General features: G+C 62.7%; 1 protein-coding gene across 1 annotated transcript in view; it reads right to left on the minus strand.

Annotated features, from left to right (window-relative positions):
• Positions 1 to 11,310, minus strand: part of PLCD4 (phospholipase C delta 4) — a 13,967-nt gene extending 2,657 nt beyond the window's left edge. The window contains exons 1-10 of the mRNA XM_034786558.1: positions 11,277 to 11,310; positions 9,934 to 10,092; positions 6,994 to 7,222; positions 6,500 to 6,629; positions 5,951 to 6,182; positions 5,244 to 5,445; positions 4,164 to 4,308; positions 3,191 to 3,343; positions 2,336 to 2,488; positions 1,259 to 1,406 (exon numbers count right to left, since the gene is read on the minus strand). Coding sequence (XP_034642449.1) covers positions 1,259 to 1,406; positions 2,336 to 2,488; positions 3,191 to 3,343; positions 4,164 to 4,308; positions 5,244 to 5,445; positions 5,951 to 6,182; positions 6,500 to 6,629; positions 6,994 to 7,222; positions 9,934 to 10,092; positions 11,277 to 11,301 — 1,576 coding nt within the window. The 5' untranslated portion in view covers positions 11,302 to 11,310. The remainder of the gene's footprint in view (positions 1 to 1,258; positions 1,407 to 2,335; positions 2,489 to 3,190; positions 3,344 to 4,163; positions 4,309 to 5,243; positions 5,446 to 5,950; positions 6,183 to 6,499; positions 6,630 to 6,993; positions 7,223 to 9,933; positions 10,093 to 11,276) is intronic.
• Between the last annotated feature and the right edge of the window lie 6,334 nt (positions 11,311 to 17,644).

Below are 17,644 nucleotides of genomic sequence, written 5' to 3' on the forward strand. Positions count from 1 at the left end.
GCTCGACCGACCCCTCCCCCTCAGATACCCTCTCGCCCCCCCCCCACAACCCAACTGACCCCTGCCCCTCAGAGACCTCCTCGCCCATCTCCCCACAGCCCAACCAACCCCTCCCCGTAGAGGCCTCCTTGCCCACCCACAGCCCGACCGACCCCTCCCCCTCAGAGACCCCCTCGCCCCCCCACAGCCCGACCGACCCCTCCCCCTAGAGGCCTCCTCACCCATCTCCCCACAGCCCAACCGACCCCCTCCCCCTCAGAGACCCCCTCACCCACCCACAGGCACCCCTCACCCACCCTCCACTCACAGAGGCCCCCCCACCCCACCTGTGCAGAGAGCTGATGGGCCAGGGCCGCCCCAGCCCAAGAGCCCGGCGGACGAGGGGCTGGGCGTGGGGCTGGGCGTGGGGCTGGGGCTCTGACCCAGCCACTGGCTGGACAGAGCAGCGCAGGCTATGCAGGGCCAGGGCAGTTGCACCCCGGGCTGGGGGCGCCGGCTGCCAAGGGCGGTGGATTTTGCCAGGCTGCGAGGAGCTGATGGGCTCAGAACTGGCCCCTGGCCTGGCACTGCCCTGCCCTGGCTGGGGTGGGGTGGGGTGGGGGGGCAAAGCTCGGTCTCTGCGACCCAGACACCTGGGGCTTCGCTACTGAAGCTGCCCACCCATGGCTCCAGAAACTGACGGCCAGAAGGGACCATCTGGGCTGAGCCTGTCTGACGCAGGCCCGGGACCCTCCCCCCTGCGGTGGGTCTGGGAATCAGCGACACTCTGCCCGGATCTCAAAGCACGGTCAGTATCATCAGCCCCATTGGGTGGCAGGGGAAACAGAGGCACAGGGGTGGGGGAAGGGCCTTGCCCAAGCTCCCAGAGGGAAGCAGTGGCAGAGCCAGGGATAGAACCCAGGAGTCCTGGCTCCCAGCCCCCCCCCCCCCCACTCCAACCATTAGACCCCATTCCCCTCCCAGACCTGGGAAGAGAACCCAGGAGTCCTGCCCCCCCAGCCCGGTGCTGGATCTCAGGCGATCTGGCCCGTCGGGAACAGGACCCGGTTTGGTTGTCTGGGGGGCTGCTGCTGGCCGGGAGGCCGAGCTGGGGGTTTAAACGCCAGCTCTGTCCCGCACCCCCTGCCAGAGCTCTGGGGTCCCAGCAGGAGAGCCCTGTGTTGGCCCTGGAGCGCTTGGATGCTCCTCTCAGCGGCTGGGATTTCTCCCCTTCGCTGCCCCCGCAGTCCCCCGGCCGGGCCCCCCCCTTACCCCTTACCCGCCTCCTTGATCAGCTTCCTGGCCTTGGCCTCGGGCAGGGAGGCCATCTCGTAGGGCCGGCGGCGGGCAAGCGCCGGCTGGAAGCCGCGGAAGGGGACGCTGTGGCAGTAGATGATGCAGTCAGACAGCTCCTTGGCCTGGGACTTCTGCGAAGGGCCAAGCGGGTCAGAGCCTGGGGGGCAGGGCTGACGGCCGGAGGCGCCGGCACTTGGAGCACCAGCTGCCGGGCAGGTTGGATGGGCCCCGGGCACCAAGCTGCTCCTGCCCCCGGAGGTGGGCCAGTGTCTGGGGGAAGCCGCGCCTGCCGGGGCTGGCACCAGCACTGAGATGCCCATCGCTGCTGGGCGGCTGGGCCATGCAGTCGTGGGCAGAGCCCCTGGGCCAGGGCCCGCTCCAGGCACCAGGCAACCAAGCACATGCTTGGGGCGGCACCTGGTAAGGGGCGGCCAATCTTGGGGTGGCGGGGGGCAGCGCGGCACGGCATTCCACGCGGGGGGGCACTCCGGCGGCTCAGCGGGGGGACGGCGCAGGGCACGGCGCTCAGGGAGGGGTTCCGGCAGCGCAGCGCTCGGTGGGGGGGCGGTGCGGGGCGCAGCGCTCGGGGGGGGGGTTCCGGCGGCGCGGGGCTCGGTGGGGGGGCAGCGCGGGGCGCGGCGCTCAGCAGGGGGGCTTGGCAGGGCGGCACTTTTTTTTGCTGCTTGGGGCAGCAAAAAAGTTAGAGCCGGCCCTGCCCTGGGCAGCCGATCTCAGGGTCACCAGGAGGCCGGGATAACTCCTGGCAGAAGCTCAAACCAATGGAGACGGCCAAGGCCCGGGCGCCCTGGCTGGGTTACGGCAGCTCGGAGCCAGGCCAGGGCAGGCGTTTCCCCCAGCTCCCAGGGCGATCTGGGGCGGGGATGGTGAGCCCCGGGAAGCCCCCATGTGGGGTGCAGGAGGGTGTCGGCCCACTGCACGGAGCTGTCCCTGGGGGACGCCGCTACCAGCTGGGAGCCAGCACCCATCGGGAGCAGCCGCCCATTCACAGAGCCCCCGGCCCTGGTGCGGTGCTCCCGCCTGGGGGAGGGTGTCTCTGTACCTTGGCCTTCCTCTTGGCCTCCTGGCTCAGGATCTCTTCCTCTGCCTCCGGCCCATCATCGTCCTCGGACACCTCCCCCTCCGGGGCCTCGTCCGGCGAGTGCGCCAGGCTCTCTGCCCTCTTCCCCTTCAGAATGATCCTTCCTCTCAGTTCCTGCAGGACACCCGGGAGAGGGGCTGAATGGAGGCGAGGATGGAGGGATGGAGGGAGGGGGAGGGGAGGGATGGAGGGAGGGATGCAGCGGGAGGGGAGGGGATGGAGGGAGGGAGGGATGCAGGGGAGGGGAGGGGATGGAGGGAGGGAGGGATGCAGTGGGAGGGGAGGGATGGAGGGAGGGATGCAGGGGAGGGGATGCAGGGGAGGGAAGGGGAGGGAGGGAGGGATGCAGTGGGAGGGGAGGGATGCAGGGGAGGGGATGCAGGGGGGGTGGGTGGAGGGAGGGATGCAGCGAGAGGGGAGGGATGGAGGGGATGAAGGGGGGGTAGATGGAGGGAGGAAGGGATGCAGGGGAGGGGAGGGAGGGGAGGGATGCAGAGGAGGGGAGGGATGGAGGGAGGGATGCAGGAAGCCTGGCAGGGTGGACAGACACGTTATGGGTGGGGATGGCGGTGCAGACGGAGGCAGGAGAGCGCCCCCACTGGAGACGGGGGGAAATGCAGCCCCCCAGTGCAGCCCCAGCCCGAGCGAGTGCCCAGCCCAGGGCCCTGTGGGAACGGCTGCTGCGCTCAGGGCAGTGTGCTGAGGGGTGGCGTGCGGGGGTGGGAGGCAGGCGTCACCGGGGGGTGGGATGGCCGAGCGGGAGCTCAGAGCCATGGGCCAGGCCCCCCAGCGACAGCCCCCCAGCCCGTCCCCTACCTCCGGCGAAGGCAGCTGCGTGGGGTCGTGGGCGTCGAGGGGGGCCGTGAGCAGCCGCTCTCCCAGGATGCCCTTCAGGTGCTGGGCCATGAGGTCCTGCTGCTCCGGGCCGCAGTGGTTCTCCAGGGACAAGATGACGGGATAGTCGGATGCCTGCCAAGCAAAGAGCCAGCGGCTCAGGCGCCAAGACCAGGCCAGAGCCTCCGGGTCCCCTCGGCCACCAGGGCCTCCCACGGGCACCAAGCGGGGCAAGAACCCGTCTGTCTTCCTAGGGGGCGAGGCTGAAAGGTGCCAGCAGGACCAGCCTTTAGTATGAGGGGAGAGAGCCCCCGCCCCGCACCCCCTGCCGAGCCCCCGCCCCGCACCCCCTGCTGAGCCCCCCGCCCCCTGCCAAGCCCCTGCCCCCTCCCTGCAGCATGACACCACCTAGCGCTGCAGCAGAACCCGGCGACAGGAGGCTGCGGTGACGACCTCGCCCCTTCCGCACTGCGCCCGTCCCAAAGGGTGGGAGGGAAGCTGAATGGAGCTGAAGAAACCTGGGGCCTGGATCATGCTTGCAGCACTTCAGCCAGTGCCGGGGTTTGGGCAGGTGACCCAGCCTGGTGCCTCCTACCTGTCCCCAAAGCCAACGCCGTTAATCCCCAGAGAGCGTCTCTCCTCCGGCGGGACGCCCTCGCCTGCCACACTGATGCAGCCACCTCTGAGCGGGACGGGGCAGCTGCTCAACACTCACCTCCCCTGGGGCGAGTGGCTCCCAGCGCCGAGCCCGTGGCAGCGGCTGCCACCACAAGGGGGCGCTGCAAACATGCCATAGGGCAGTGCCAGCCTTGGCCTCTCCCGTAGTGGGATCCCGCGACCCACTTAGCAAGAGGAGAAGGGTAGGGTGCTCCTGACCCCCTGACCCCCGTCGTGACCCACCCTGGGGTCATGACCCCCGCTGAGAACGCCCCCTACTGGCAGGGGGCTTCCCTACCTGGAAGGCGTACTGCCCCAGAGTGCTGACCACGTCCTTGAAGGGGATCTTGGAGGTGAGCGTGTGGCCATGGTACACGACGGGCTCCCCACTGGGCCCGTCCCAGCAGTCCACCTCCAAGCAGCGGCAGCCCCGCTTCAGAGCCCTGCCAAGGAGACGCCCCGTGAGACGACCCCCCCCCGGCTGCTCAGCGCCCCCCACCGGTACCACCGCCCTGCTCCCTGGGGCGTGTGACGCTGGCTCGCCGCAGCCTAGCCCGGTCCCCAACCCACCCTGGGCTGCCCCCTGCTCGATGGTGCTTCCGACGTAACGCGCCAGGGCTGCCGGGCAGGCAGGACTGGCCTGGCCTGGGGAAAGCCGGGGCAGCTCCCAGCTCTGCCACAGCCAGTGGGCAAGTGGCTGCATTTCCCTGGGCCTCGGTTTCCATCTGGAGTAGCGACCTTCCTGACTGTTGTGCCAGCTCTTAGCACAGGCACAGTCCCCCCGTGTGCGTGCAGTGGCCGGCACGACGGGGCCCGGCCCGCGCTCCTGCGGCTGCGATACACAGAGGAGTAACCGGGGCCAGGTCTAACGCCGCCAGCGATGGACTCCCTCTGTCCCCGACTCCCGGGCTCTAATGACTCGACCGCAGTGTGCCCCAGCGCCTCCTACTTGGCCCCAAAGCAATCAATGCTGATCCCTCTGCAGGGACGGCCCTGCCTACCACAGTGATGCAGCCACCTCTGCGCGGAGCATGGCAGCTGCTCCACGAGACAGGCAGCGACGGAATATCCCATGCAGGCAGGGGCTTAGGGTGGGAGAATGAAGTTTCCCATATTGAACTTGGCCGGTAGGTGGGGCTAGCCCCACGGCTCTGCTGAAAGGGGGCAGGGGGACCTGATGACCCTGCGTGGTCAGGCATTGGGTTTATATCTCATTGGAAAGGCAGCACCTCCAGCAAAACCACAGCTCCCCTCCCGCCACACCGGGACACAGGGGCAGGATGAACCCAGAGGCCCCCCACAGCCCTTCGTACCCGACGCTGCCCCCCGTGGAGACCAGGCGATGCCCTTCGGGAGCAGCTGCCTTCTCCTCAGGTACCTGATGTAGCCCTCGACGCTGCTCTGGCCCCGGAGCTGGTCCTCCAGCAGGTAGGTGTTGTGCGAGGAGGAGATGAAATAGTGGCAGAGGGGCTGGGTCATGTCCTGACAAAGCGGCTCGTGAGTGGGGTTAAAGATGGCGCCTTCCGGCGAGCGCAGGTACAGGAGGAAGCCGTCAAGGCTCAGCACATGGCGCGCCCTGGCTGGAGATGGAGGAGCAACGTCAAGAGACCGGGGAGCTCGGTCCAGCCACCCCGCCCGGCGAGGGACCCGTCCCCTGCGGTGCCCTGAGCCCAGGGCAAGAGGAGAGCTCCTAGCTGCTTGGAGGAAAGCAAGTGTGGTGCCAATCTTCCCAAAAGGGGAGAAGAGAGATCCTGGCAATGACCAGAGCTAATCAAATACAAGAGACCATAGTAAGAGGGAGGAAAAAATCACTAAACATCTAGCGGGTCCGAGAAACGCAGGTAACGGGCAGTTGTAAGGGGATCACGAAAACTGAGCTTTGAATAAGGGGGCACCATCCTGGAAAGGGTGAGCCCCATTGCTCCCAGTCTGGGCGAGGAATCTGGCTGGGAACCCTCCACCCCCAGGAAAGGCCGAGAGCCCCATGTAACAGACCAAGCAAAGAGCTGGCCGGGCCCTGTAGAGAACAAGCTGCCTCGGCCCCCGGGGCTGGTCCCTTCCCTTGCTCCGTTCCGTGACCCTCACCGCTCTCAGACGGCTCATATCTGGCAATCAGCTCCATGGCGAACTCCTGCGTGTTCTCCCCCTCCAGCTGCTCCTGCTGCAAGAAATCCACAAACTCCAGCAGGGTCAGCTTCTTCCCGTCCTGGGAGAACGCCTGGAAGACGCCCAGCACATCGTCTCGCTGCGTCAGCGCCTTGTAGAACAGCACGAACTCCTCGCCCTCCAGCGTCCCCGACTCCGACCCGTCGGCCATCTGCAGCGAGAGCAGGGCCTGGGGGACGCTGCAGGACTGACAGTGCCAGTGCATGCCCCACCCGCCCCTGGCAGGATGGATGATGGATGGATGATGGGTACAGATGGATGATGGGACGGTCAATGGATGGATGGATGGATGATGAGTATGGATGGATGGTCATTGAGTGGATGGATGGATGGATGGATGGATGGATGTGACCTGCTCCGTCAGAGGGTTTCCTTCTGAAAACAGCCTTTGGGTGGGGGTGGCCAGTCTTTGGGGGGCAAGGAAAGGGGAGGCACCGAGCTTGGCCCGCCCCCCAGCACGGCGCTCACCTGGAAGAGCCGGAGCGCATGGTCCTCGTTCATGTCCATGTTCATCATCTTGAGGAGCTGCCGCACCTCCTTGAAGCTCATGCGCCCATCCTTGTTCTTATCGGCCTTCTGGAACCAGTCGCAGATCCACCTGCCGGGGGAGCTAAGGAAAGCGACGGGACGGGGGGCTGAGAGTACCCTGCCTGAGGACGGGGAGGGGAACAGACGGGGGCCGTCCATAGGCTGTGGGCACCGGTGATATCCCCCCTCACTGACCTAGCTAAACGCCTGCCAGCTCCCAATGCCTCCAGGACATGAGCATATGGCACATCCCTTCCCCATCCACTGGGGAGGAGACATCCAGGGGACATCGAGGCAGGCAGGCCCGTCCCCCAGGCTGACTGGGGTGTCTCCCAGCCATGCCCCCGGCTTTGCTCCTCTGCGTGGGTGGAAGGGCACTGAGGGGGCAAGGGGAAGGGGAACCGGGGCTTGGGGCCAGGCCGGCGGAAGGATATTGATCCATCTTCTCCTGCTGGTCCATCTTGGTGACGATCTCCACCAGGCGGCGCAGGCCCCGGACCCAGCACTGCGCCTCCTCGGGGGAGCCGGCGATCAGGTCCAGGTTCCCGCGCCGCCCGTGGAAGACGACGGTGAAGCTGTGCTCGGGCGGGAACTCCTCAGCCAGGCTCTGCAGCACCTCGGACTGGTGACCCTCCCGCACTGTCTCCACATCGCTGATGGAGACTGGAAGGGAGGGATGGGTCAGGCTCTAGAGGGGGGCAGGGCCTGAGCCAGATATCATCGCCCCAGATCCACCTGTCCATCCCTCCGTCCCTGGGGTCTGTCCCTTGGTATCTAAACACTGGGAGGCCCTACACAATAGGGACCCTGCTCTGGAGACCCCGTTGGTGATCGCTTCCCTGACCCATACAGCACCCATGGTCTCCCACAGGATAGAACGCTGGCTAGATTGTCGGCTCCATGTCTAGTTGGCAGCTGGTATCAAGCGGAGTGCCCCAGGGTCGGTCCTGGGGCCGGTTTTGTTCAATATCTTCATTAATGATCTGGAAGATGGTGTGGACTGCACTCTCAGCAAGTTTGCAGATGACACTAAGCTGGAAGGAGTGGTAGATATGCTGGAGGGTAGGGACAGGATACAGAGTGACCTAGACTCGATCCCGTAACCAACCAAAAGAAATCTGATGAGGTTCAACAAGGACAAGTGCAGAGTCCTGCACTTAGGACGGAAGAATCCCATGCACTGCTACAGACTAGGGACCGAGTGGCTAGGCAGCAGTTCTGCAGAAAAGGACCTAGGGGTTACAGTGGACGAGAAGCTGGATACGAGTCAACAGTGTGCTCTTGTTGCCAAGAAGGCTAATGGCATTTTGGGCTGTATAAGTAGGGGCAGCAGATCGAGGAACGTGATCATTCCCCTTTATTCGATATTGGTGAGGCCTCATCTGGAGAACTGTGTCCAGTTTTGGGCCCCACACTACAAGAAGGATGTGGAAAAATTGGAAAGAGTCCAGTGAAGGGCAACAAAAATGATTAGGGGGCTGGAGCACATGATTTATGAGGAGAGGCTGAGGGAACTGGGATTGTTTAGTCTGCAGAAGAGAAGAGTGAGGGGGGATTTGATAGCTGCTTTCAACTACCTGAAAGGGGGTTCCAAAGAGGATGGATCTAGACTGTTCTCAGTGGTGGCAGATGACAGAACAAGAAGCAATGGTCTCAAGTTGCAGTGGGGGAGGTCTAGGTTGGATATTAGGAAACACTTTGTCACTAGTAGGGTGGTGAAGCACTGGAATGGGTTCCCTAGGGAGGTGATGGAATCTCCTTCCTTAGAGATTTTTAAGGCCCAGCTTGACAAAGCCCTGGCTGGGATGATTTAGTTGAGGTTGGTCCTGCTTTGAGCAGGGGGTTGGACTAGATACCTCCTGAGGTCCCCCCATATTCTATGATTCTGTGATGGCAGAAAGGGGGCTGTGATGGGGGGCTGGAGAATGGAGGGTCTGACAATTAGAGTCAGACACCCTGGGGGAAAAATATAAGAACGGCCAGACTGGGTCAGACCAAAGGTCCATCCAGCCCAGTGTTCTGTCTTCCGACAGCGACCAATGCCAGGTGCCCCAGAGGGAATGAACAGAACAGGGAATCATCAAGTGATCTATCCCCTGTCGTCCACTCCCAGCATCTGGCCATCAGAGATTTAAAGATCATGGGGTTGTGTCCCTGCCCATCCTGGCTAATAGCCACTGATGGACCTGTCCTCCAGCAACTTCTCTCATTCTTTTTTGAGCCCTGTTATACTTTTGGCCTTCATGGGGGATCTGAACCCCAAAGAACAAGCAACTGTCTGCAATATCCATGCACTATAAAAGGTCTGTTATGCCAGCGGTCGTTAATATCACTGGGTGCTGCGTGTCAGGAGTTGCGGCTGCGTGCTGGGAACATGTGCCCCAAAAACGTATTTCAGGAACACTTGACACACAGCGGAATGATTCCTGCCTGTTTGCCGGGGTCTCCAATGTAAACTCAGCTGGGGGCTGCCAGAGACAACAGATGTTACGTTCACGTCCGATTTGACAGGGGAGGGGAAGTCACCAGGGAGAGACAAACTGCAGGGGGAAACGTTCTCTGGGGAGACGCTTCCAAAGAATACATTGCAAAAGTTGACTGGAGTAGAAAAAGAAGGGGAGAGAACCCCTTAGTTATCCACCACCGACGGGGGAAAGAGGCCAGCGCTCGTGGGATCTGTGAAAGGTGGATCCTTTGGGCCTGTGGGTTGAAGACACTGAGAACTGACCGTAAACGAGCCATTGCCAGAGACCCGGCTTGTGACTGGTAAGTTCTAGACACGCAAAACCCTGTTTTCACGTTTGTTTGATTTGTAACCAGACGCACACGTTCTCTGTCCCTTCAATCTCTGCTCATTCTTCACAGCCCTTCTGGTTTGCCTGTAAACCCTGTGAGCACAGGGGAGTAGGCTGTGGTGTGTACCGGCTCTTTGGAGGCAGCGGCTTTAATCATTTTGGTGAGCATTCTGTGACGGGAACTGAGCGTCGCTGCATGGCACCTCCTTGGGCAAGTTAAGACTGGCAGAGTCTCGGGACTTTGCTGGTGTGGTGGACAGGCTGGTGTCCCTAACCTCAAGCAGATCCCAAGCAGAGCATCACGACAAAGCAGGGGCTGTCTGAAAGGAATCTCAGGGCTCCAAGTGGGAGGGACATGGGGGACACCTTCCTGCATGGACACGCATGCACACACATACACAATCACACACACACTCATCTAACCACCCATATATACAATCACATGTCTACCATGCACATACCCATGTTTGGCCACCCACCAGACACACACCTTGGTTTGTGCATACACAGCCGCACACTGTTCACTCTGAACCCTACTGAGCGCCCAGTGGGCTGGCACACAGCAGTGGCTGTACTCACAGGTATATTTGGTGTTGCCGTTCTTCTTGGACTTGTACCAGACAGTCATGCAGTCGTCCTGCAGCTTGAAGTATCGCTGCTTCTTCCAGCTCTTGGACTTCACCTTCCGCATCAGAGTCCCCTGCTGCATCTGCTCCAGGGTCTCATCGAGCTGGAGGCCTGCGGGCGGGCGGGGAGAGCAGGTGCTCAGCGAGGGAAGACCGCGGAAGTGGCACCGCTGGGAGTGGCCGGCTCCCCGGTGATATGGGGTCTCCTAAGGGGACCATTGGGGCTCATCGGCACTTGCCCCATCATGCAACCAGCATCACTGGTGCAAACCTACTACACTGTTAACCCTTTAGAGCCTGTGATAGACCTACATGCACTTGTACCTACGAGACAATGGCCGCAGCACTCCGAAAGGCAGGTGGGGGGGCAATTCGGCCATAGTTACAATGATTCAGGAGCGGGGTCACTCCAGATTCACACCAGGGTGCCTGAGCTCAGAGTCCGCACTCTCCCATTACACCTCACATGGGGCCAGCTCCTCGGCTGGTGCAAATGGGCAGAATCAGCAGTTTTACACCAGAGGATCTGCCCCCAGAGACTTCTCCTCTTCCGTGGTGTGGAGAACCCCGCCGCTGAGCCACCCTGGGTGAATTGGACTCGTCCCAAAGATGCCAGCCCTTGAGCGGCCCTGGGGGCATTTGGGGCACAGCCTTGGAACAGACTGATCCCGACTGGAATTCCTGTCCCTATGCCGGGGGCCTCCTGGGAGTTGTAGTTCCATGTCCGGGGTGCCTCTGTTCTCCCGTATGGGCCCTGCTCCCCGGCTGGCCTGGAGGGATTAGCTCACCCGTGGAGAGCTAGTGGCCACAAGGGTGACCAGACAGCAAGTGTGAAAAATCGGGACAGAGGGTGGAGGGTAATAGGATCCTATATAAGAAAAAGCCGCAAATCTTGGGACTGCCCCATAGAATCGGGACATCTGGTCACCCTAGTGGCCACGGGGGAAGTGCTGTAGCTCGCCCAGCTTCCCTGGGGTCACAGCAGACATGACCGCAGGGAGCCCCAGATGCTGGCTGGCCCCGCCCTGCCCCAGCTGTCCAAGCTCCCCACCCCCGCCCCGATATGCGCTGCTCTAGCCCGTTTCAGGTTTGCTGATCGCTCGAGCTCCACAGACCCAGGGATCAGGACGAGGCTGGGGCCCAGACACCACAGGGGGCAGGCCGGCCCCCCACCGCCAGTGCTGGCAGGATTGTGACTGGGTCTGACCACGCCCCGTGACTCGCCCAAACCCATGTCATTCACTCCTGCCCCGCCCACACACCATTCAGCCTGGGGGACGCTCCGGGTACACTCACGGGGGCTGTAGAGGTGCAATGCCATGGGACTGTTGTCAGGGGCTTGGCCCGACGGGCACCTAGCAAGAGAAAACACCAGAGTCATTCAATACAGTCATGTTTGCCTGGCTTATCCTGCCAGCTCCTGCCCCCTGACACCATGGCACTCTGCAGCAGGACGGGGGTGTCGGCAGAGCTGCGGGGGAGCTCAGGACTGGAAGAGCAGGGGTTTCATACACCGTGCACGGGATGATAACACGAGAGGGCTCCAGGCGTGTGAAACAAATTAGCTCTTTATTAAGGGCACCGGTGACAGAGGTGCTGCGACAGCAGCATTCCAGCCATGTGCACACAGACTGACTGCCCGGTGTCGCCTCCAAATGCCAGGTCACCCCTGCTCCAAGTTCCACACCGGTTGCTCCATCTTTCCTTCAACTGCCTTTGCAGTTGTTGTAGCTTCTGGGCCAGCAGCTGCGGACTTGCTGGGGCCGGGTGACTCGTACAGTGCCCACCCAAGGGACGTGGCCTTCACCGTCAGGCCACTGCAGCCTGCTCAATCTCATAGGCCCTGTGGCGTGCTGGCCTGCAAACCAATCTGCATTTCTCCTTTGTGTTATCACTGCTGGTGGGGGACTGGCACTCGCCCGGCTGCCACCAACAGTCTGGTGATAGGGTCCTGTTTGTTCGCTGTGTAGCTCACACACCTTGTTTCTTCTGACTCTCCTCGGTTGGGCCAGCTGATACCGGGGTCTTGGCCCCGCCTGCCCGGGACCGCAGAGTGGCTGCCGCTACTCGGCAGTTCCCTTCGGTTTCATCTCTGCCGCTGTCCTGAGTCTGTAGCTACCTCAAGGTTGCTACAGCAGTGGGGGAGCTGCACATTGGGATTGGGGGCACTGGCAGAGCTGGGGCGGAGGGAGACCAAGGCTGGGGCAGCAGGAGGCTGCAGGTCAGGAGTGAGGGGCACCAGGACAGCTGTTGGGGGGAGCCCAGGGCTGGGATATCAGGGGTTGTGGGTCAGGATTGAGGGGCACTGGCACTGCTGGGGGAGCCCCAGGGCCAGGACAGCAGGGCAGGGGAGTTTAAAAACAGGACTGGGGTGCCCCCGCAGAGCAGCACGGGTGGCTGTCAGGGGCTGCCTTCACACAGCCATCTCCAGTCACCTCTTTCAGCCCTTCAGCTGCACTTCTGGCCCTGGAGCACGCTCCGGATTCAGGAAAAGCCCGAGGGTGTTTTAATAGGCAGCAGGTTTAAAACAAACACAAGAAAGTATTTTTTCACGCAACGCACTGTCAGCCTCTGGAACTCCTGGCCAGAGGGTGTTGTGAAGGCTAAGACTATAACGGGGTTCAAAGGGGAGCTAGATAGATTCATGGAGGTGGAGTCCATCAATGGCTATTAGCCAGGCTGGGCAGGCAAGCAGCCCAGCTCAGACTTTCAGGAGCTGCTGGGCAGAACAAACACACAGTCCAGTTGGGCTGGGTGGTGGCTTGGCTGGAGAGCCCCTGGGGGCTGATGTCCCGGAGTCCCCGGGCGATGCTCTGGAACTGCTCCCCACAAAGCCAGTCAGGACTCTGGGGAGCCTCCTCTCCCTCGGAGCAGACTGTCTTCAGGGCAAGACGCTCACACGGCTTCACCTCCTGCCCCTCCGTGCGCTTCCCACAGCGAGTCCACCCCGGCGGGGTCCTGGGGAAGCCAGAGGGTCCTGCACCCCCACTTCGCAGTCAGACATGACTCTCAGCCAGCCAGTAACACAGAGGTTTATTAGATGACAGGAACACGGTCTAAAACAGAGCTTGTAGGTACAGCGAATGGGACCCCTCAGCCGGGTCCATTCTGGGGCCCAGCGAGCCAGACACCCCCGTCTGCCCTCACTCCTAGTCCCCAGCCAGCTCCAAACTGAAACCCCCTCCAGCCCCTCCTTCTCTGCTGAATTCCTTTCCCGGGCCAGGTCACCTGACCTCTTTGTTCTCCCACACCTTTAGCATCCCCTTGCAGGGGGGGAAGGGGCCCTGGCCATTTGTTGCCAGGAGACAGAGTGTCAGGGATTTATGCACCCTGGCCTTTCCCCACCTAGAGACTTAAGGAATGCATAGGGGAAACTGAGGCACCCACACAATATTCAGAGGAAACATTAAGGACAGTCCCACTTCCTCACAGCTGGCTGGCACTGTGGCGAGAGACCCAGGACTTATGGAGATAGACCTACCTCCTAGAGCTGGAGGGGACCCCGAAAGGTCACAGAGTCCAGCCCCCTGCCTTCACTAGCAGGACCAAGTGCTGATTTGGGATTGAACTCACACCCCTGGGATTAGCAGGCCAATGCTCAAGCCACTGACGATCCCTCCCCAGTTCCTGTTTGTCCCTGGCTCTGTGCCGTCTCCTGGCTGAGCGTACCGCCTGGCCTGCCTGGGTGGCTGCCCGGAGGTCCACACTCACAGGCGGGAGCTGCTCCAGCCAGCCTGTCGAAGGGGACTGAACCAGGGCTGTGGGGCGCTCTCCAGCTGCCTTGGGGGAAGAGGCTTTAGCCACACACAAGGGCTCAACCCAGGGGGAACTGGGCGACTGTCTCTGATCTGGGCTCTGCTCCTGGGCCCTTCTGGCATTCGCCTCTTTGCAGGCCCTTCTCTGGGGCTGGGGACATACGGCCCCTTGCCTGCTCTCCCCTGGGGCAAAGCCAGTCGGAGGAGAGAAGCACCCCGCTTCCCCCCACCTGGCCGCACTCTGGGCCCCTCAGCAGAGCGCCCAAAGCCAGGGCACTCCCAAGGCCCCTGGCTCCCCCCGCACCCGCTGAGATCGTCCACCTGCCCATCGCTCAGCCTTCACCCTCCCCACACGGGGTCCCAGGTCGGAGCGTCTCCTCCCAGCCCAGCGCAGATCCAGGCAAGAACCGCTGTCCCGTCGGTGCAGGGAAAGAGCTTGGCTTGGGGGACCGTGGAGAACGGGGGAGGAGTGCCCTAGCGCCTGGTGGGGGCGAGACGGGAGGGGATGGGCCCCTCAGCTGGTGGGAACCGGCCCAGCCCCACGGACTTCACTTCGCTGCCCCAGCAGAGCCAGGGGGATTTCCAGCCGTTGGACGGGGGAGGACAGGGCAGAGCGAAGGGTCCCACTTTGATCACGGATTGCTGGCCGTGGGCAGGTGTTTGCATGGGATGGAGCTGCTGGGTGGGGGCCAGAGGGCGGGAACGTGGCTGTGCTGGCAGGTTTGGCGGGGAGGGGGCTGGGTAAGTCTCTCCCACCAGGGTGCAGAGGAATGGGAGATGCTGCCAAGCAGCCGTCCCTCTGAGTGGGGGGTACCTCGGGGGGGTTCAGGGCTAGTGAACTGCTGCATGATGGGGGGGCACCAGGGCCCTCTGCAGCTCGGGGGCCCTGGCTGCTGATTGCAAAACCCCGCAGAGCGCCAGGGTGAGGCCACTGCCCCAGCCAGCACCCAGCACCAGGTCCTCCAGGAAGGCTGGAGCCAGGCTGTCCTAGGACACGGGAGCACTGTGAACGGCCTGGCCGACGGGGATGAGCGAAAGGCCCTGTGGGGATTTGAACCCACAGCTCTGGGGAGCACTAGCGTCCCACGGGGGCTGCTCTGAGCGCAGCTTGAGGCACCGCACCGGGAGTTGGGCTGCCTGGGTTCCATTCCAGGCTACAACAGACTCATGCTGGGGCCTTGGCAACTCTCTGCCTCGCCCCCTGCCTCAGTTTCCCCCGCTTGTGGCAGGCTGCGGGAAGCTGAGTGCGTCAATGTACTTTGGGATCCTTAAGTGGAAGCGGCTGGAGAGGGGCAATCATCCATCCCCAGGGATCTGGACTGACCCCTGCTCTCCCCCCCAGAAGGTGGCACCACCCCTGCCACCCTGTGGAGCATACCAACTATCTGTAAAAGGCCCCTCAGCATGGTGTTTAGGCGTCAAGGCTCCTAGGGGCAGCAGCTCCTACCTGAGAAGCTGGGACGGGTGGCAAGAGACCAAGGCCCGATCCCCTGCAGTGCCATGGGCGGTGGGTGCTGAGCACCTCTGAGAGCCAGATCCTGGAGCCGAAAGGGGGGGAGGGACTGGGAGAGCCCCGGGAGCTGCCAGTGCCCAGACGGCCACGGGGGGCTGCGGCACAGAGCACCTGGCACTGCCCAGCCCAGAGGCTAACTAAGGCCACAGGAGACCAGCTGGGAAACTCTCACCAACCTCGTGAGAGCAATAAACCCAGCGGGAGCCGGCCCCACACGGGCACAGGCTGCCTCCCCCCCTACACCCCAACTCCCTGCAGGCGCCTCTCGGCTCTGCCTGGACGGTGCCCAGAGCTGCGGCTGCAGGAGGCACCGAAGCCGCAGGGCGGCTGCCCAGCAAGCCCCCGACGCCCCCAAATGCCCGGGAAGCAGAGTTGCTGCCGAAGTGGGTCCCTTACCCGTGGCTGGTGCCTCCCGCAGCAGCTGGCTCCCCTCCTCCCGTCCCCCTCTCTTCTCGGGGCTCTGTCCCACGCAGCCACTGACACAGCAACTGGGCTTGCAAGGAGAAATGATCTCACAGCCCTGCCCAGCTCTGGCTCTCCCCTTAAAGGCACAGAGCCAAGGGCTCCCTTGTCACCCTGCCCCTGGCAGGCTGCTGAACTGCCTGCAGGGATGGCGCAGGGAGCTGCTCCCTGGATGCCTGGCTGCACGTGGAGAGGAGAACCCCCCTCCCCACAGGCCCCCCAGCCAGGGACTCGCCTTCCCCACAACACATGAACTCACCTGGGCCCGGATCCCTTGTAGGAATCACCTGGCCCCGAATACCGTCGGCCTCGTTTTCACTTAACGCTCTGCCAGCCAGGACGCCTGGGTTCCGTACTCCATCCTGGTCTCTCGTACCGGTGGCAGCGGCGGCAGCCGGAGACCACAGCTGGGGGATACACTGCTGGCTTGGGGCCACCAGCAGACCAACCTGAGGGATGAGCCTTTGTGGCTAGTAGCCCCGTGTTCCCCAAAGCATGGATGGAAGGGGAAGTCTGAGCGTGCCCAGGGCCAATGGCAGAGCCGGGTCAGGGACTCGCTGACTGTCTGCTCTGGGGGTCGCTCCCCTGCCACCCCACACTGCAGAGCGGCCAGGGCTTCCAGCCAGTTACAAGCTGGGTCCATCTACGTTAACTGGGCTGTAACGCTGCCGTTCTCGCAGGGCCAGGAACAGCCTGGGATTGGGCTGCTGACAGCGTCAGCCGGAATTGAGGTTACAGCCGCTTAGCAAGGGCGAGCAGCAGCTCAGAGGTCACCTGGAGCCCAGAGCCAGCTCTGAGCTTAGGTTTCATCTGCAAATGGATTCGCTGGCCTAGCACCAGCACCGTCCCTGCAAGGTTTGCTCATCCCCTGGGCTGGGGCCAGGTTAGACAGACGGGGGTTTGCGGGTTGTGGAAATGAGCAGCAATAAATAAAGGAAGGGGGGGGGGGGGGGGGGGAATAGAGCCAGTGAAACGAATGAGAACGGAGCATTGGAAATATACGAAGAACTTCCTTTCACAAAGGACGGCGTGGTTGGGTGGCCGGCGGGTTTATTGTGCCCTCCTGCAATTCCCCCCTCAGCTGTGCCTCACGGTCGCTGCAAAGTGGGGAATGACCATCACTGCAAACCCCGGGGGGGTCGACCTCCCTGCCAGGCCCGGAATTCCCACCCCGCAGAGACGGATGGGGCTGGCGAGTGCTACTCCCACGCAGTGCAGAACGCAGGCTCGGGGCCAAGGGGGTAGGTGCAGGGCAAGCTTCCGCTTATGGGTCTGTTCATGCACCTTTGTCCTGGCCCCTAGCCCCACAGCTGCTGTGGTTGTGGGCTCTCAATCCTGACTGCTAGTCCCCCTGCTAACCCAGCCCTGGGCTCCCTCCCACCCCTCAGCTCTGCCGGTGCCCCTCAATCCCGACCCTCAGCCCCCTGCTAACCCAGCCCCCTCCCCTCCCCCCAACTCTGTCAGTGCCCCTCAATCCCAACCCGCAGCCCCTGCTATCCCAGCCCTGGGCTCCCCATCTCCCACCCCCAGCTGTTGGTCCTCCTACTACTCCAGTATTATGTCCTGAAAGGCCAGCCCCTGTGATCTGAACATGTAGCTCCTAGCCAGACACCACTCTCCAGAAACTCATGTCCTTCGTGATTTAACCTGGACTTGAAAGCAAATCCTTGAGGGGAAAAAACTAGTGCCTTAAATTGCCCCCTGAGCCCACCTCTCCTCCACTAAGTGGAAGGGCAGTGCCCAGCGCCTGGGGGAGCTCGCTCTGAATCCGGACGCCCCCGCCCTCCTGCAGTCACAGCCGGACGCTGGATCCTGCAAGCGGCTCTGTACCTCCCGGGGAAGACGTGGACAGCGAGACAGTCTTTTGGGAACTCCCAGACAGCACTGGCCTCCTGCGCTTCTTTGCAGGTCACGTGTGTGACGGTGTACCCCAT

The sequence above is a fragment of the Trachemys scripta genome, chromosome 11 (genome assembly GCF_013100865.1).
Source record: "Trachemys scripta elegans isolate TJP31775 chromosome 11, CAS_Tse_1.0, whole genome shotgun sequence".
NCBI classification, from domain to species: domain Eukaryota; kingdom Metazoa; phylum Chordata; order Testudines; family Emydidae; genus Trachemys; species Trachemys scripta.